The sequence below is a fragment of the Protomyctophum parallelum genome (assembly GCF_964188405.1).
Source record: "Protomyctophum parallelum genome assembly, chromosome: 23".
Classification (NCBI taxonomy): Eukaryota; Metazoa; Chordata; class Actinopteri; order Myctophiformes; family Myctophidae; genus Protomyctophum; species Protomyctophum parallelum.
This window is the reverse complement of record NC_139715.1, coordinates 33609914-33623890: the sequence shown is the minus strand read 5'-3', so window position 1 is coordinate 33623890 and position 13977 is coordinate 33609914. Positions and strand designations below refer to the sequence as shown.

At 46.0% G+C, this 13977-nt stretch overlaps 1 protein-coding gene across 1 annotated transcript in view; it reads right to left on the bottom strand.

Annotated features, from left to right (window-relative positions):
- eif5b (eukaryotic translation initiation factor 5B) overlaps positions 1-13977 on the bottom strand; it is a gene marked incomplete at its 3' end in the record, with an annotated part of 65265 nt that overhangs the window by 9353 nt on the left and 41935 nt on the right. The window contains exons 18-24 of the mRNA XM_083758509.1: positions 13342-13483; positions 12091-12222; positions 8181-8363; positions 7031-7192; positions 4007-4138; positions 3401-3532; positions 1813-1905 (exon numbers count right to left, since the gene is read on the bottom strand). Coding sequence (XP_083614635.1) covers positions 1813-1905; positions 3401-3532; positions 4007-4138; positions 7031-7192; positions 8181-8363; positions 12091-12222; positions 13342-13483 — 976 coding nt within the window. The remainder of the gene's footprint in view (positions 1-1812; positions 1906-3400; positions 3533-4006; positions 4139-7030; positions 7193-8180; positions 8364-12090; positions 12223-13341; positions 13484-13977) is intronic.

Genomic DNA, 13977 nt, shown 5'->3' with positions numbered 1-13977 from the left:
TGGCAGACAGACAGGTAGGCAGAGATACTCATGGTACAGTTACAGTATGGCAGACAGTGTAAACCAGAGCCCCCCCCCCCCTTGTGGCCCCCCTGGGGGGGTCCCAGATATAAATGGCATTAAATGGGGTCAGTAGCCTCTGCATGTCAAACTGGGCATCCTTTTCAAATGGGGTCCTGCCCTGAAAATGAAATTTTCAGGGCAGGACCTCGACCTTGCGCGTGCCGACTCGGCCCCCAGCCTGTACCCTATAGGTCAGCCCCCAGCCTGGTACCCTATAGTCGGACTCGGCCCCCAGCCTGGTACCCTATAGTCGGACTCGGCCCCAGCCTGGTACCCTATAGTCGGACTCGGCCCCCAGCCTGGTACCCTATAGTCGGACTCGGCCCCCAGCCTGGTACCCTATAGTCGGACTCGGCCCCCAGCCTGGTACCCTATAGTCGGACTCGGCCCCAGCCTGGTACCCTATAGTCGGACTCGGCCCCAGCCTGGTACCCTATAGTCGGACTCGCCCCCCAGCCTGGTACCCTATAGTCAATAGGCCCCCAGCCTGGTACCCTATAGTCAATAGGCCCCCAGCCTGGTACCCTATAGTCAATAGGCCCCCAGCCTGGTACCCTATAGTCAATAGGCCCCAGCCTGGTACCCTATAGTCGGACTCGGCCCCCAGCCTGGTACCCTATAGTCGGACTCGGCCCCCAGCCTGGTACCCTATAGTCGGACTCGGCCCCCAGCCTGGTACCCTATAGTCGGACTCGCCCCCCAGCCTGGTACCCTATAGTCAATAGGCCCCCAGCCTGGTACCCTATAGTCAATAGGCCCCCAGCCTGGTACCCTATAGTCAATAGGCCCCCAGCCTGGTACCCTATAGTCAATAGGCCCCCAGCCTGGTACCCTATAGTCGGACTCGGCCCCCAGCCTGGTACCCTATAGTCGGACTCGGCCCCCAGCTGGTAGCCTATAGTCGACTCGGCCCCCAGCCTGGTACCCTATAGTCGGACTCGGCCCCCAGCCTGGTACCCTATAGTCGGACTCGGCCCCCAGCCTGGTACCCTATAGTCGGACTCGCCCCCAGCCTGGTACCCTATAGTCGGACTCGCCCCCCAGCCTGGTACCCTATAGTCAATAGGCCCCCAGCCTGGTAACCCTATAGTCAATAGGCCCCCAGCCTGGTACCCTATAGTCAATAGGCCCCCAGCCTGGTACCCTATAGTCAATAGAGCCCCAGCCTGGTACCCTATAGTCAATAGGCCCCCAGCCTGGTACCCTATAGTCAATAGGCCCCCAGCCTGGTACCCTATAGTCGGACTCGGCCCCAGCCTGGTACCCTATAGTCGGACTCGGCCCCCAGCCTGGTCCCTATAGTCGGACTCGGCCCCCAGCCTGGTACCCTATAGTCGGACTCGCCCCCCAGCCTGGTACCTATAGTCAATAGGCCCCCAGCCTGGTACCCTATAGTCAATAGGCCCCCAGCCTGGTACCCTATAGTCAATAGGCCCCAGCCTGGTACCCTATAGTCAATAGGCCCCCAGCCTGGTACCCTATAGTCGGACTCGGCCCCCAGCCTGGTACCCTATAGTCGGACTCGGCCCCCAGCCTGGTAGCCTATAGTCGGACTCGGCCCCCAGCCTGGTACCCTATAGTCGGACTCGGCCCCCAGCCTGGTACCCTATAGTCGGACTCGGCCCCCAGCCTGGTACCCTATAGTCGGACTCGGCCCCCAGCCTGGTACCCTATAGTCGGACTCGGCCCCCAGCCTGGTACCCTATAGTCAAAATATGGCCCTTGAGGAAAATTAATGAATTGGGGAACCCCGATGTAAACATACTGTGGGTCGTGTTCCAACATGGCAGAGGCCTTCATCACATCCTTCTTATGGACCGGACCGATGTTGATACCAGCATACTGTACAGAGAGAGAGAGAGAGAGAGAGAGAGAGACAGAGAGAGAGAGAGACAGAGAGAGAGAGAGAGAGAGAGACAGAGAGAGAGAGAGAGAGAGAGAGAGAGAGAGAGAGAGAGAGACAGAGAGAGAGAGAGAGATAGAGAGACCAGAGAGAGAGAGAGACAGAGAGACAGAGAGAGAGAGACAGAGAGAGAGAGAGAGAGAGAGAGAGAGAGAGAGAGAGAGACAGAGACACAGACACAGACACAGACACAGAGACAGAGACAGATACAGAGACAGAGAGAGAGACAGAGACAGAGACAGAGACAGAGACAGAGACAGAGACAGAGACAGAGAGAGAGAGAGAGACAGAGACAGAGACAGAGACAGAGACAGAGACAGAGACAGAGACAGAGACAGAGACAGAGAGAGAGACAGAGACAGAGACAGAGAGAGAGAGAGAGAGAGAGACAGAGAGAGATAGACAGAGAGAGAGAGAGAGAGAGAGAGACAGAGACAGAGACAGAGACAGAGAGAGAGAGAGAGAGACAGAGAGAGAGAGACAGAGAGAGATAGACAGAGAGAGAGAGAGAGAGAGAGAGACAGAGACAGAGACAGAGACAGAGACAGAGACAGAGACAGAGACAGAGACAGAGACAGATACAGAGACAGAGACAGAGACAGAGACAGAGACAGAGAGAGAGAGAGAGAGACAGAGAGAGAGAGAGAGAGACAGAGAGAGAGAGACAGAGAGAGATAGACAGAGAGAGAGAGAGAGAGAGAGACAGAGACAGAGACAGAGACAGAGACAGAGACAGAGACAGAGACAGAGACAGAGACAGATACAGAGACAGAGACAGAGACAGAGACAGAGACAGAGACAGAGAGAGAGACAGAGAGAGAGACAGAGACAGAGACAGAGACACAGAGACAGAGACAGAGACAGAGACAGAGACAGAGACAGAGAGACAGAGACACAGAGACAGAGACAGAGAGACAGAGACACAGAGACAGAGACAGAGACAGAGACAGAGACAGAGAGAGAGACAGAGACAGACACAGAGACAGAGACAGAGACAGAGACAGAGACAGAGACAGAGACAGAGACAGAGACAGAGACAGAGACAGAGACAGAGACAGAGACAGAGACAGAGACAGAGACAGAGACAGAGACAGAGAGAGAGAGAGACACACAGTTGTTTTTTGTCTGGTCGGTAATTTGTCAAAGAAAACCACAATTTCGTCTAATAACGAATAACGAATAACAATGTGATCATGTTCATAATAAAAATAATGTCGATTGAATTAGCAGACAGACAGACAGACAGACTCACAGACAGACAGACAGACAGACTCACAGACAGACAGACAGACAGACTCACAGACAGACAGACAGACTCACAGACAGAAAGACAGACAGACAGACTCACAGACAGACAGACAGACAGACTCACAGACAGACAGACAGACTCACAGACAGACAGACAGACAGACAGACAGACAGACAGGTACCTACAGGTACTTTGGAGACCCTGAGGAACTCCAGCAGAGCCTCCAGAGAGCCCAGCGTTGAGGCCTGGACGTAAACCCCCTTCTCCTCCAGCTTGATGGCATTCAGGGTCTGTTTCAACTCCTTCACCAGCTCATCCTGCACGCGCACACACACACACACACACACACACACACACACACAGTAAATGGTAAATGGTGCATTTATATAGCGCCTTTATCCAAGGCGCTTTACAGAGATTGTGCATTACATTCACCCATTCACACACCGATGGCAGCGGAAACCATGCAAGGCACCAACCAGCACATCGGGAGCAATTAGGGGTTCAGTGTCTTGCTCAAGGACACTTCGACAGTAACTCTGGGGGAGCCCGGGTTCGAACTGGCAACCTTACGGTTACCATCCAGGCACTCTACCCCTGAGCCACCGCCGCCCAGTCACACACACACACACAGTCACGCACGCATACAGTCACGCACACACACAGTCACGCACGCACAGTCACACACTCACACAGTCATACAGTCACACACACACATTTATGAATGCAGATTTAACCTAAAATAGGACTAAAACTAAATGAAATGTTATGGTGTGTGGCGTGCGTCCTACCCTGAGCACGGGGATCTCGTCCTCTCTGTGGGCCACCAGCAGGGGGAGCCCTGCCAGAGTCTTCTCCAGGTCTTTGCCCAGAATCTTCACCCCTTGAGCCGTGCTGACCTCCTTGTGCTTCTCGTACTGGTTCTGTCGACACATTCATAATAATAGTAATAATAATAAAACTTTATTTGTATAGCACCTTTCATGACATGAAATGCAGCTCAAAGTGCTTTACAGAGCAATGGAGAATAAAAGAAAAGCAAGGCAACGACATTAAAACACAAGCAGTAATGCAATACAGTGAGGACATGAATAACAAAAAAATAAAAGATCAATTAAAAGCAAGGGTGTAGAAGTGGGTCTTGAGCTGTGCTTTAAAAATGTCTACAGAGGCTGCCTGTCGAAGGTACAGTGGGAGTTTGTTAAACTACAGAGGCTGCCTGTCGAAGGTACAGTGGGAGTTTGTTAAACTACAGAGGCTGCCTGACGAAGGTACAGTGGGAGTTTGTTAAACTACAGAGGCTGCCTGTCGAAGGTACAGTGGGAGTTTGTTAAACTACAGAGGCTGCCTGTCGAAGGCACAGTGGGAGTTTGTTAAACTACAGAGGCTGCCTGTCGAAGGTACAGTGGGAGTTTGTTAAACTACAGAGGCTGCCTGTCGAAGGTACAGTGGGAGTTTGTTAAACTACAGAGGCTGCCTGACGAAGGTACAGTGGGAGTTTGTTAAACTACAGAGGCTGCCTGTCGAAGGTACAGTGGGAGTTTGTTAAACTACAGAGGCTGCCTGTCGAAGGCACAGTGGGAGTTTGTTAAACTACAGAGGCTGCCTGTCGAAGGTACAGTGGGAGTTTGTTAAACTACAGAGGCTGCCTGTCGAAGGTACAGTGGGAGTTTGTTAAACTACAGAGGCTGCCTGTCGAAGGTACAGTGGGAGCTTGTTAAACTACAGAGGCTGCCTGTCGAAGGCACAGTGGGAGTTTGTTAAACTACAGAGGCTGCCTGTCGAAGGTACAGTGGGAGCTTGTTAAACTACAGAGGCTGCCTGTCGAAGGTACAGTGGGAGCTTGTTAAACTACAGAGGCTGCCTGTCGAAGGTACAGTGGGAGCTTGTTAAACTACAGAGTAGGGATGCACCGAAAGGGAAATTCTTGGCCGAAACCGAATACCGAATATAGGAAACAGTTGGCCGAAAACCGAATACCGAATAGCCGAATACATATTTGTTGTAAAGCTACCTGATTATGGCAAAAGACATGATTTTGGCAAAACCTAACTTAAATAATAAACACTTATGGGTCCATTAAAAAACATATAATTAATTGGAGGCTTTGTGATTAATTAATCTCAATTAATCACATTTGAATCGCATATCAATAGGCCTATTTGACCTGAGCAGTGAGCTTTTTTTTCTACATAAGCATAGGCAATAAAACAAGTAGTAATAATAATAGTGATAATAATATTATTTATATAAAGCTTCTCTGAGTACTTAGACACTTTTCAAGGAGAACATGAGAAAACTAATAAAAACAACTTTATTAGAGAAAAACTAAGACTATGGAATAAAATAAATTAAAGTGGAATGATAGCAATATTCCAGAGGTGGGTTTGAATTTATAGGTGGTGGCATGTCTCAGAGTTTTGGGAAGTGCATCGTTTTGACAGACGCAACGATACAGTATCATTGTGTGAGGTGTTACCGTGTTGGGGAACGGATGGAAAGTACTGTTAAAACTAACGTTAGCTCCCATGCTATTGCTAGCTATAGCTTCCCTCGTCAACACCACCCGTCCACAGATCGGGTGGAAGAGCTGCTGATACCACGTTGCTTGTGCCCGTGGATGGGAAATAAGATTTAAAAGGCTATGGAAGCTTGGATGAAAGCACAGATGTATGCAATAAAGTTGTGTCGGATCTGCCTGTGCATTGAAGCATTCCGTGACTGCTGCCTGTGTGTTGTGTTGTAACTGCTGCGCTGATGCAAGAGCGTCATAAGCATGCGCCCTTCCTGCGCTGAAAGTAGCAGATCTACAAGCTATCTACCCGTCGCAATGCACAACGCGTTGGGCTTGTACATCTGTGTTTTTCCCGCAGTTTAGTTCGATTCACAACTTTAGGACCACTACTACTATTCGGTGATATTTTTCGGCTTATTTGAGCCGAAACCGAATAGGCCGAAAATACATTTTTAGCCATTTTCGGCCGAATATTTTCGGTGGCCGAATTTTCGGTGCATCCCTACTACAGAGGCTGCCTGTCAAAGGTACAGTGGGAGCTTGTTAAACTACAGAGGCTGCCTGTCGAAGGTACAGTGGGAGTTTGTTAAACTACAGAGGCTGCCTGTCGAAGGTACAGTGGGAGCTTGTTAAACTACAGAGGCTGCCTGTCGAAGGTACAGTGGGAGCTTGTTAAACTACAGAGGCTGCCTGTCGAAGGTACAGTGGGAGTTTGTTAATCTACTGAGGCTGCCTGTCGAAGGTACAGTGGGAGTTTGTTAAACTACAGAGGCTGCCTGACGAAGGTACAGTGGGAGCTTGTTAAACTACAGAGGCTGCCTGTCGAAGGTACAGTGGGAGTTTGTTAAACTACAGAGGCTGCCTGTCGAAGGTACAGTGGGAGTTTGTTAAACTACAGAGGCTGCCTGTCGAAGGTACAGTGGGAGTTTGTTAAACTACAGAGGCTGCCTGTCGAAGGTACAGTGGGAGTTTGTTAAACTACAGAGGCTGCCTGTCGAAGGTACAGTGGGAGTTTGTTAAACTACAGAGGCTGCCTGACGAAGGTACAGTGGGAGTTTGTTAAACTACAGAGGCTGCCTGACGATGGTACAGTGGGAGCTTGTTAAACTACAGAGGCTGCCTGTCGAAGGTACAGTGGGAGTTTGTTCCATGCCGTCGGCCCCTAGAAGCAAAAAGCTGCTTCCCCGTATTTGTTTAGTTGCCATTTTTTTAGGCAAAGCGAGCAGGCCAGCAGTGGAAGACCTTAGGGGGGCGGTTTGATTGGGGGGAGAGGAGGGGAGGGGAGGGGAGGAGTGTCAACCTTGACTCGGAGCTCCTTCATTGGAGGAGGTAGGAGGAGTCCTCTGATCTGCGTGATGATTGGTCCTTCCACTCCAGGAACGATGATGGTCTCCCCTTCCCTCAGAGTACCGTTGATCAGAATCACATCGATGGTGGTTCCCATGCCAGGCAGTGCTTTGACCTGAGCGCACACACACACACACACACACACAGACTTCTTTATTTATTTCGATTAAAGACATCGTGTCAAAAATTTTCCAAATATATCAAAGATGCAATGCCAACAGATATGCACAATATTTTACGTATATGCTTAGAAAGGCATCCTGTGTGCGCGTGCAGCTGCCTAATATCATGCAGCTGCCTAATATCATGCAGCTGCCTAATATCATCTTGTGTGCGCATGCAGCTGCCTAATATCATCTTGTGTGCGCATGCAGCTGCCTAATATCATCTTGTGTGCGCATGCAGCTGCCTAATATCATCTTGTGTGCGCATGCAGCTGCCTAATATCATCTTGTGTGCGCATGCAGCTGCCTAATATCATCTTGTGTGCGCATGCAGCTGCCTAATATCATCTTGTGTGCGCATGCAGCTGCCTAATATCATCTTGTGTGCGCATGCAGCTGCCTAATATCATCTTGTGTGCGCATGCAGCTGCCTAATATCAAGACAATTGTTTTACAATTACATCCACGTACATATTTCAGTGTTTTCTGAACCTCAAATGTCTAAATTAGACACAGTGAGGCAGAAACACATCGATAGCGGTGTGTGCGTGCGCTCAGCCGCTCACGCACACACACACACACACACACCAATGTTGATTTTGTCGACTAAAACTAAGACGTAAAATGATCGTCGACTCCCTTTTTTCACTGACGAAAACTAAATGGAAACCAAATAAAAACTAGACTAAAATGTTAGGAAGGGACTAGTGGACAAGAGATCCAGTACAAGTCATTTTACACTTGGTTGCATGCTGAAAATACAAACTCGCAGCGCGACGCGTTGTGAGCTCGTAGAGTCGGCTATTTTCAGCAAGTGCAAAATCTGTCATTACGACGGCATCAAGGCCCGCCAAAAATACATTTTAGTCGACTAAATCAACACACACACACACACACACACACACACACACACACACACACACAGTGACAGTCGCCCACCTCCATGACCTGCGCCCGGAGCTCGTCGCAGTGCGCCAGCCTCTTTGCCAGCATGGTCTGGGTGAGCTCCACCAGCAGAGCGATCAGGTTGCCCATGCCGTCGCCGCTGTGGGCAGAGGTGGGCACCAGGGACACGAAGGTCCTGGGGTCCTTGTTCTCGTGGAACAGCGCCGCGTTCAGACCCTGCAGAACAACAGCAAGTGTTGATTAACCCATTCTGACCTGAGATCAGATTCATACGAGGTTTCCGGCGGACACACACTGGTCTGATGAACCCATTCTGACCCGAGATCAGATTCATACGAGGTTTCCGCCGGACACACACTGGTCTGATGAACCCATTCTGACCTGAGATCAGATTCATACGAGGTTTCCGCCGGACACACACTGGTCTGATGAACCCATTCTGACCTGAGATCGGATTCTAAAAATGTCAGTCGCTCTTCGATTTTTCAAAAAATAGCAGACCTACAAGCTCGTATCGCGCCACTTGGTGGCGCGATATGAGCTTGTAGATCTGATATTTTTCAATAGCTAAAGCATAACATGATGCTAACACCAAAATGGGTTCCCGTTCAGAATGGGTTAGGGCGGCTGTGGCTCAGGAGGTAGAGCGGGTCGTCCAATGATCCCTGGGTCGGAGGTTCGAATCCCGGCTCCTCCTCCTCCTGTCCACATGTGGAAGTGTCCTTGGGCAAAGACACTGAACCCTACACTGCCTCCAATGAGTCGGTCGGTGTGAGCTCGCCACCGTCGGGTGTGTGAATGTGGGAAGTGAGGGCGCTGGTGTCGACTGTTCGCCGCTTCACCTCCCAATGTATGAATGAATGAACCGTTGTAAAGCGCTGTTAATACAGCGATGTGAGTCGTTTACCTGTTGTTTAATACAGCGATGTGAGTTTATACCTGTTGTTTAATACAGCGATGTGAGTTTATACCTGTTGTTTAATACAGCGATGTGAGTTTATACCTGTTGTTTAATACAGCGATGTGAGTTTATACCTGTTGTTTAATACAGCGATGTGAGTTTATACCTGTTGTTTAATACAGCGATGTGAGTTTATACCTGTTGTTTAATACAGCGATGTGAGTTTATACCTGTTGTTTAATACAGCGATGTGAGTTTATACCTGTTGTTTAATACAGCGATGTGAGTTTATACCTGTTGTTTAATACAGCGATGTGAGTTTATACCTGTTGTTTAATACAGCGATGTGAGTTTATACCTGTTGTTTAATACAGCGATGTGAGTTTATACCTGTTGTTTAATACAGCGATGTGAGTTTATACCTGTTGTTTAATACAGCGATGTGAGTTTATACCTGTTGTTTAATACAGCGATGTGAGTTTATACCTGTTGTTTAATACAGCGATGTGAGTTTATACCTGTTGTTTAATACAGCGATGTGAGTTTATACCTGTTGTTTAATACAGCGATGTGAGTTTATACCTGTTGTTTAATACAGTGATGTGAGTTTATACCTGTTGTTTAATACAGCGATGTGAGTCTATACCTGTTGTTTAATACAGTGATGTGAGTTTATACCTGTTGTTTAATACAGCGATGTGAGTTTATACCTGTTGTTTAATACAGTGATGTGAGTTTATACCTGTTGTTTAATACAGCGATGTGAGTTTATACCTGTTGTTTAATACAGTGATGTGAGTTTATACCTGTTGTTTAATACAGTGATGTGAGTTTATACCTGTTGTTTAATACAGCGATGTGAGTTTATACCTGTTGTTTAATACAGCGATGTGAGTTTATACCTGCTGTTTAATACAGCGATGTGAGTTTATACCTGTTGTTTAATACAGCGATGTGAGTTTATACCTGTTGTTTAATACAGCGATGTGAGTTTATACCTGTTGTTTAATACAGCGATGTGAGTTTATACCTGTTGTTTAATACAGCGATGTGAGTTTATACCTGTTGTTTAATACAGCGATGTGAGTTTATACCTGTTGTTTAATACAGCGATGTGAGTTTATACCTGTTGTTTAACACAGCGATGTGAGTTTATACCTGTTGTTAATTACAGCGATGTGAGTTTATACCTGTTGTTTAACACAGCGATGTGAGTTTATACCTGTTGTTTAATACAGCGATGTGAGTTTATACCTGTTGTTTAATACAGCGATGTGAGTTTATACCTGTTGTTTAATACAGCGATGTGAGTTTATACCTGTTGTTTAATACAGCGATGTGAGTTTATACCTGTTGTTTAATACAGCGATGTGAGTTTATACCTGTTGTTTAATACAACGATGTGAGTTTATACCTGTTGTTTAATACAGCGATGTGAGTTTATACCTGTTGTTTAATACAGCGATGTGAGTTTATACCTGTTGTTTAATACAACGATGTGAGTTTATACCTGTTGTTTAATACAGCGATGTGAGTTTATACCTGTTGTTTAATACAGCGATGTGAGTTTATACCTGTTGTTTAATACAGCGATGTGAGTTTATACCTGTTGTTTAACACAGCGATGTGAGTTTATACCTGTTGTTTAATACAGCGATGTGAGTTTATACCTGTTGTTTAATACAGCGATGTGAGTTTATACCTGTTGTTTAACACAGCGATGTGAGTTTATACCTGTTGTTTAATACAGCGATGTGAGTTTATACCTGTTGTTTAATACAGCGATGTGAGTTTATACCTGTTGTTTAATACAGCGATGTGAGTTTATACCTGTTGTTTAATACAGCGATGTGAGTTTATACCTGTTGTTTAACACAGCGATGTGAGTTTATACCTGTTGTTTAATACAGCGATGTGAGTTTATACCTGTTGTTTAATACAGCGATGTGAGTTTATACCTGTTGTTTAATACAGCGATGTGAGTTTATACCTGTTGTTTAATACAGCGATGTGAGTTTATACCTGTTGTTTAATACAGCGATGTGAGTTTATACCTGTTGTTTAATACAGTGATGTGAGTTTATACCTGTTGTTTAATACAGTGATGTGAGTTTATACCTGTTGTTTAATACAACGATGTGAGTTTATACCTGTTGTTTAATACAGTGATGTGAGTTTATACCTGTTGTTTAACACAGCGATGTGAGTCTATACCTGTTGTTTAATACAGCGATGTGAGTTTATACCTGTTGTTTAATACAGCGATGTGAGTTTATACCTGTTGTTTAATACAGCGATGTGAGTTTATACCTGTTTAATACAGCGATGTGAGTTTATACCTGTTGTTTAATACAGCGATGTGAGTTTATACCTGTTTAATACAGCGATGTGAGTTTATACCTGTTGTTTAATACAGCGATGTGAGTTTATACCTGTTGTTTAATACAGCGATGTGAGTTTATACCTGTTGTTTAATACAGCGATGTGAGTTTATACCTGTTGTTTAACACAGCGATGTGAGTTTATACCTGTTGTTTAATACAGCGATGTGAGTTTATACCTGTTGTTTAATACAGCAATGTGAGTTTATACCTGTTGTTTAATACAGCGATGTGAGTTTATACCTGTTGTTTAATACAGCGATGTGAGTTTATACCTGTTGTTTAATACAGCGATGTGAGTTTATACCTGTTGTTTAATACAGCGATGTGAGTTTATACCTGCTGTTTAATACAGCGATGTGAGTTTATACCTGTTGTTTAATACAGCGATGTGAGTTTATACCTGTTGTTTAATACAGCGATGTGAGTCGTTTACCTGTTGTTTAATACAGCGATGTGAGTTTATACCTGTTGTTTAATACAGTGATGTGAGTTTATACCTGTTGTTTAATACAGCGATGTGAGTTTATACCTGCTGTTTAATACAGCGATGTGAGTTTATACCTGTTGTTTAATACAGCGATGTGAGTTTATACCTGTTGTTTAATACAGCGATGTGAGTTTATACCTGTTGTTTAATACAGCGATGTGAGTGGTTTACCTGCTGAGCGAACTCCAAGACGACGGCCTTGACTCGCTCGTCAAACTCGTCCTTGGTGTTCTTCTTCTGTTTCTTCAGGGTGGTCACCACGTCCGTCTCTGGACTCTTCTTCCAGTCGTACAGACGGTCAATCTGAGGCCAAGTAAACGTTCATTTATACGAGCTCTTCTTCCAGACAGACCATGGTCAGTCTGACCATGAAGCACAGGGCAGCACATCTCTAATAACTGACCAGGAACCACATCTTAAATCACTGACCAGGAACCACATCTTAAATCACTGACCAGGAACCACATCTTAAATCACTGACCATGAAGCACAGGGCAGCAAATCTCTAATAACTGACCATGAAGCACATCTTAAATCACTGACATGAACCACATCTTAAATCACTGACCAGGAACCACATCTTAAATCACTGACCAGGAACCACATCTTAAATCACTGACCAGGAACCACATCTTAAATCACTGACCAGGAACCACATCTTAAATCACTGACCATGAACCACATCTTAAATCACTGACCAGGAACCACATCTTAAATCACTGACCAGGAACCACATCTTAAATCACTGACCAGGAACCACATCTTAAATCACTGACCAGGAACCACATCTCTAATCACTGACCAGGAACCACATCTCAAATCACTGACCAGGAACCACATCTTAAATCACTGACCAGGAACCACATCTTAAATCACTGACCAGGAACCACATCTTAAATCACTGACCAGGAACCACATCTTAAATCACTGACCAGGAACCACATCTTAAATCACTGACCAGGAACCACATCTTAAATCACTGACCAGGAACCACAGGGCAACACATCTCTAATAACTGCCCATGAAGCACATCTTAAATCACTGACCATGAACTACATCTCTAATCACTGACCATGAACTACATCTCTAATCACTGACCATGAAGATGGTGTTTATTTGAGCGTCACCTTGTTGAGAGCTACGATGAAGGGACACTTCTTCTCCTTCAGCAGGTTGATGGACTCACCTTGTTGAGCGCTACGATGAAGGGACACTTCTTCTCCTTCAGCAGGTTGACGGACTCACCTTGTTGAGCGCTACGATGAAGGGACACTTCTTCTCCTTCAGCAGGTTGATGGACTCACCTTGTTGAGAGCTACGATGAAGGGACACTTCTTCTCCTTCAGCAGGTTGATGGACTCACCTTGTTGAGAGCTACGATGAAGGGACACTTCTTCTCCTTCAGCAGGTTGATGGACTCACCTTGTTGAGCGCTACGATGAAGGGACACTTCTTCTCCTTCAGCAGGTTGATGGACTCCAGCGTCTGAGGTTCTAGTCCGTGCATAATGTCCACCACCAGGATGGCGATGTCACACAACGAGCTGCCTCTGTTACGCAGGTTACTGTAGCGCACGCACACGCACACGCACACACACACACACACACACACACACACGATAACAGCATCCTGAGGTCAACAAGGAATATCACCTCTAATACTAAGCATGTGTTGTATATGGAGAATACAGGTTGCTATCTTTAGGAAGGAGATATGGTGTACCAGCATACAATAGACTCAGACTAAAGAGGTCCTTTTTGTCCACCAGTCGACCTTGAGGCTTAATCAGGAGTTGTAGTAGCCACGGGGTAATCTAAGCGGTGGATATTGCTCTTGTCTTCATGTCTTTATGTATGTAAATTGTCTTGTTCTTTGTGTTATGTCAAATGTGTGTATATGTGTTCTGCATACTTGGCTGCTGGGTCGCAAGACACATTTCAGTGTGAACTGACAATAAAGTACTATAATCATATCAGATCATATCATATCATATCATATATCATATCATTAGCAGACGCTTTTAATCCAGAGCGATTTAAGTTCAACTCTTGACTTAAG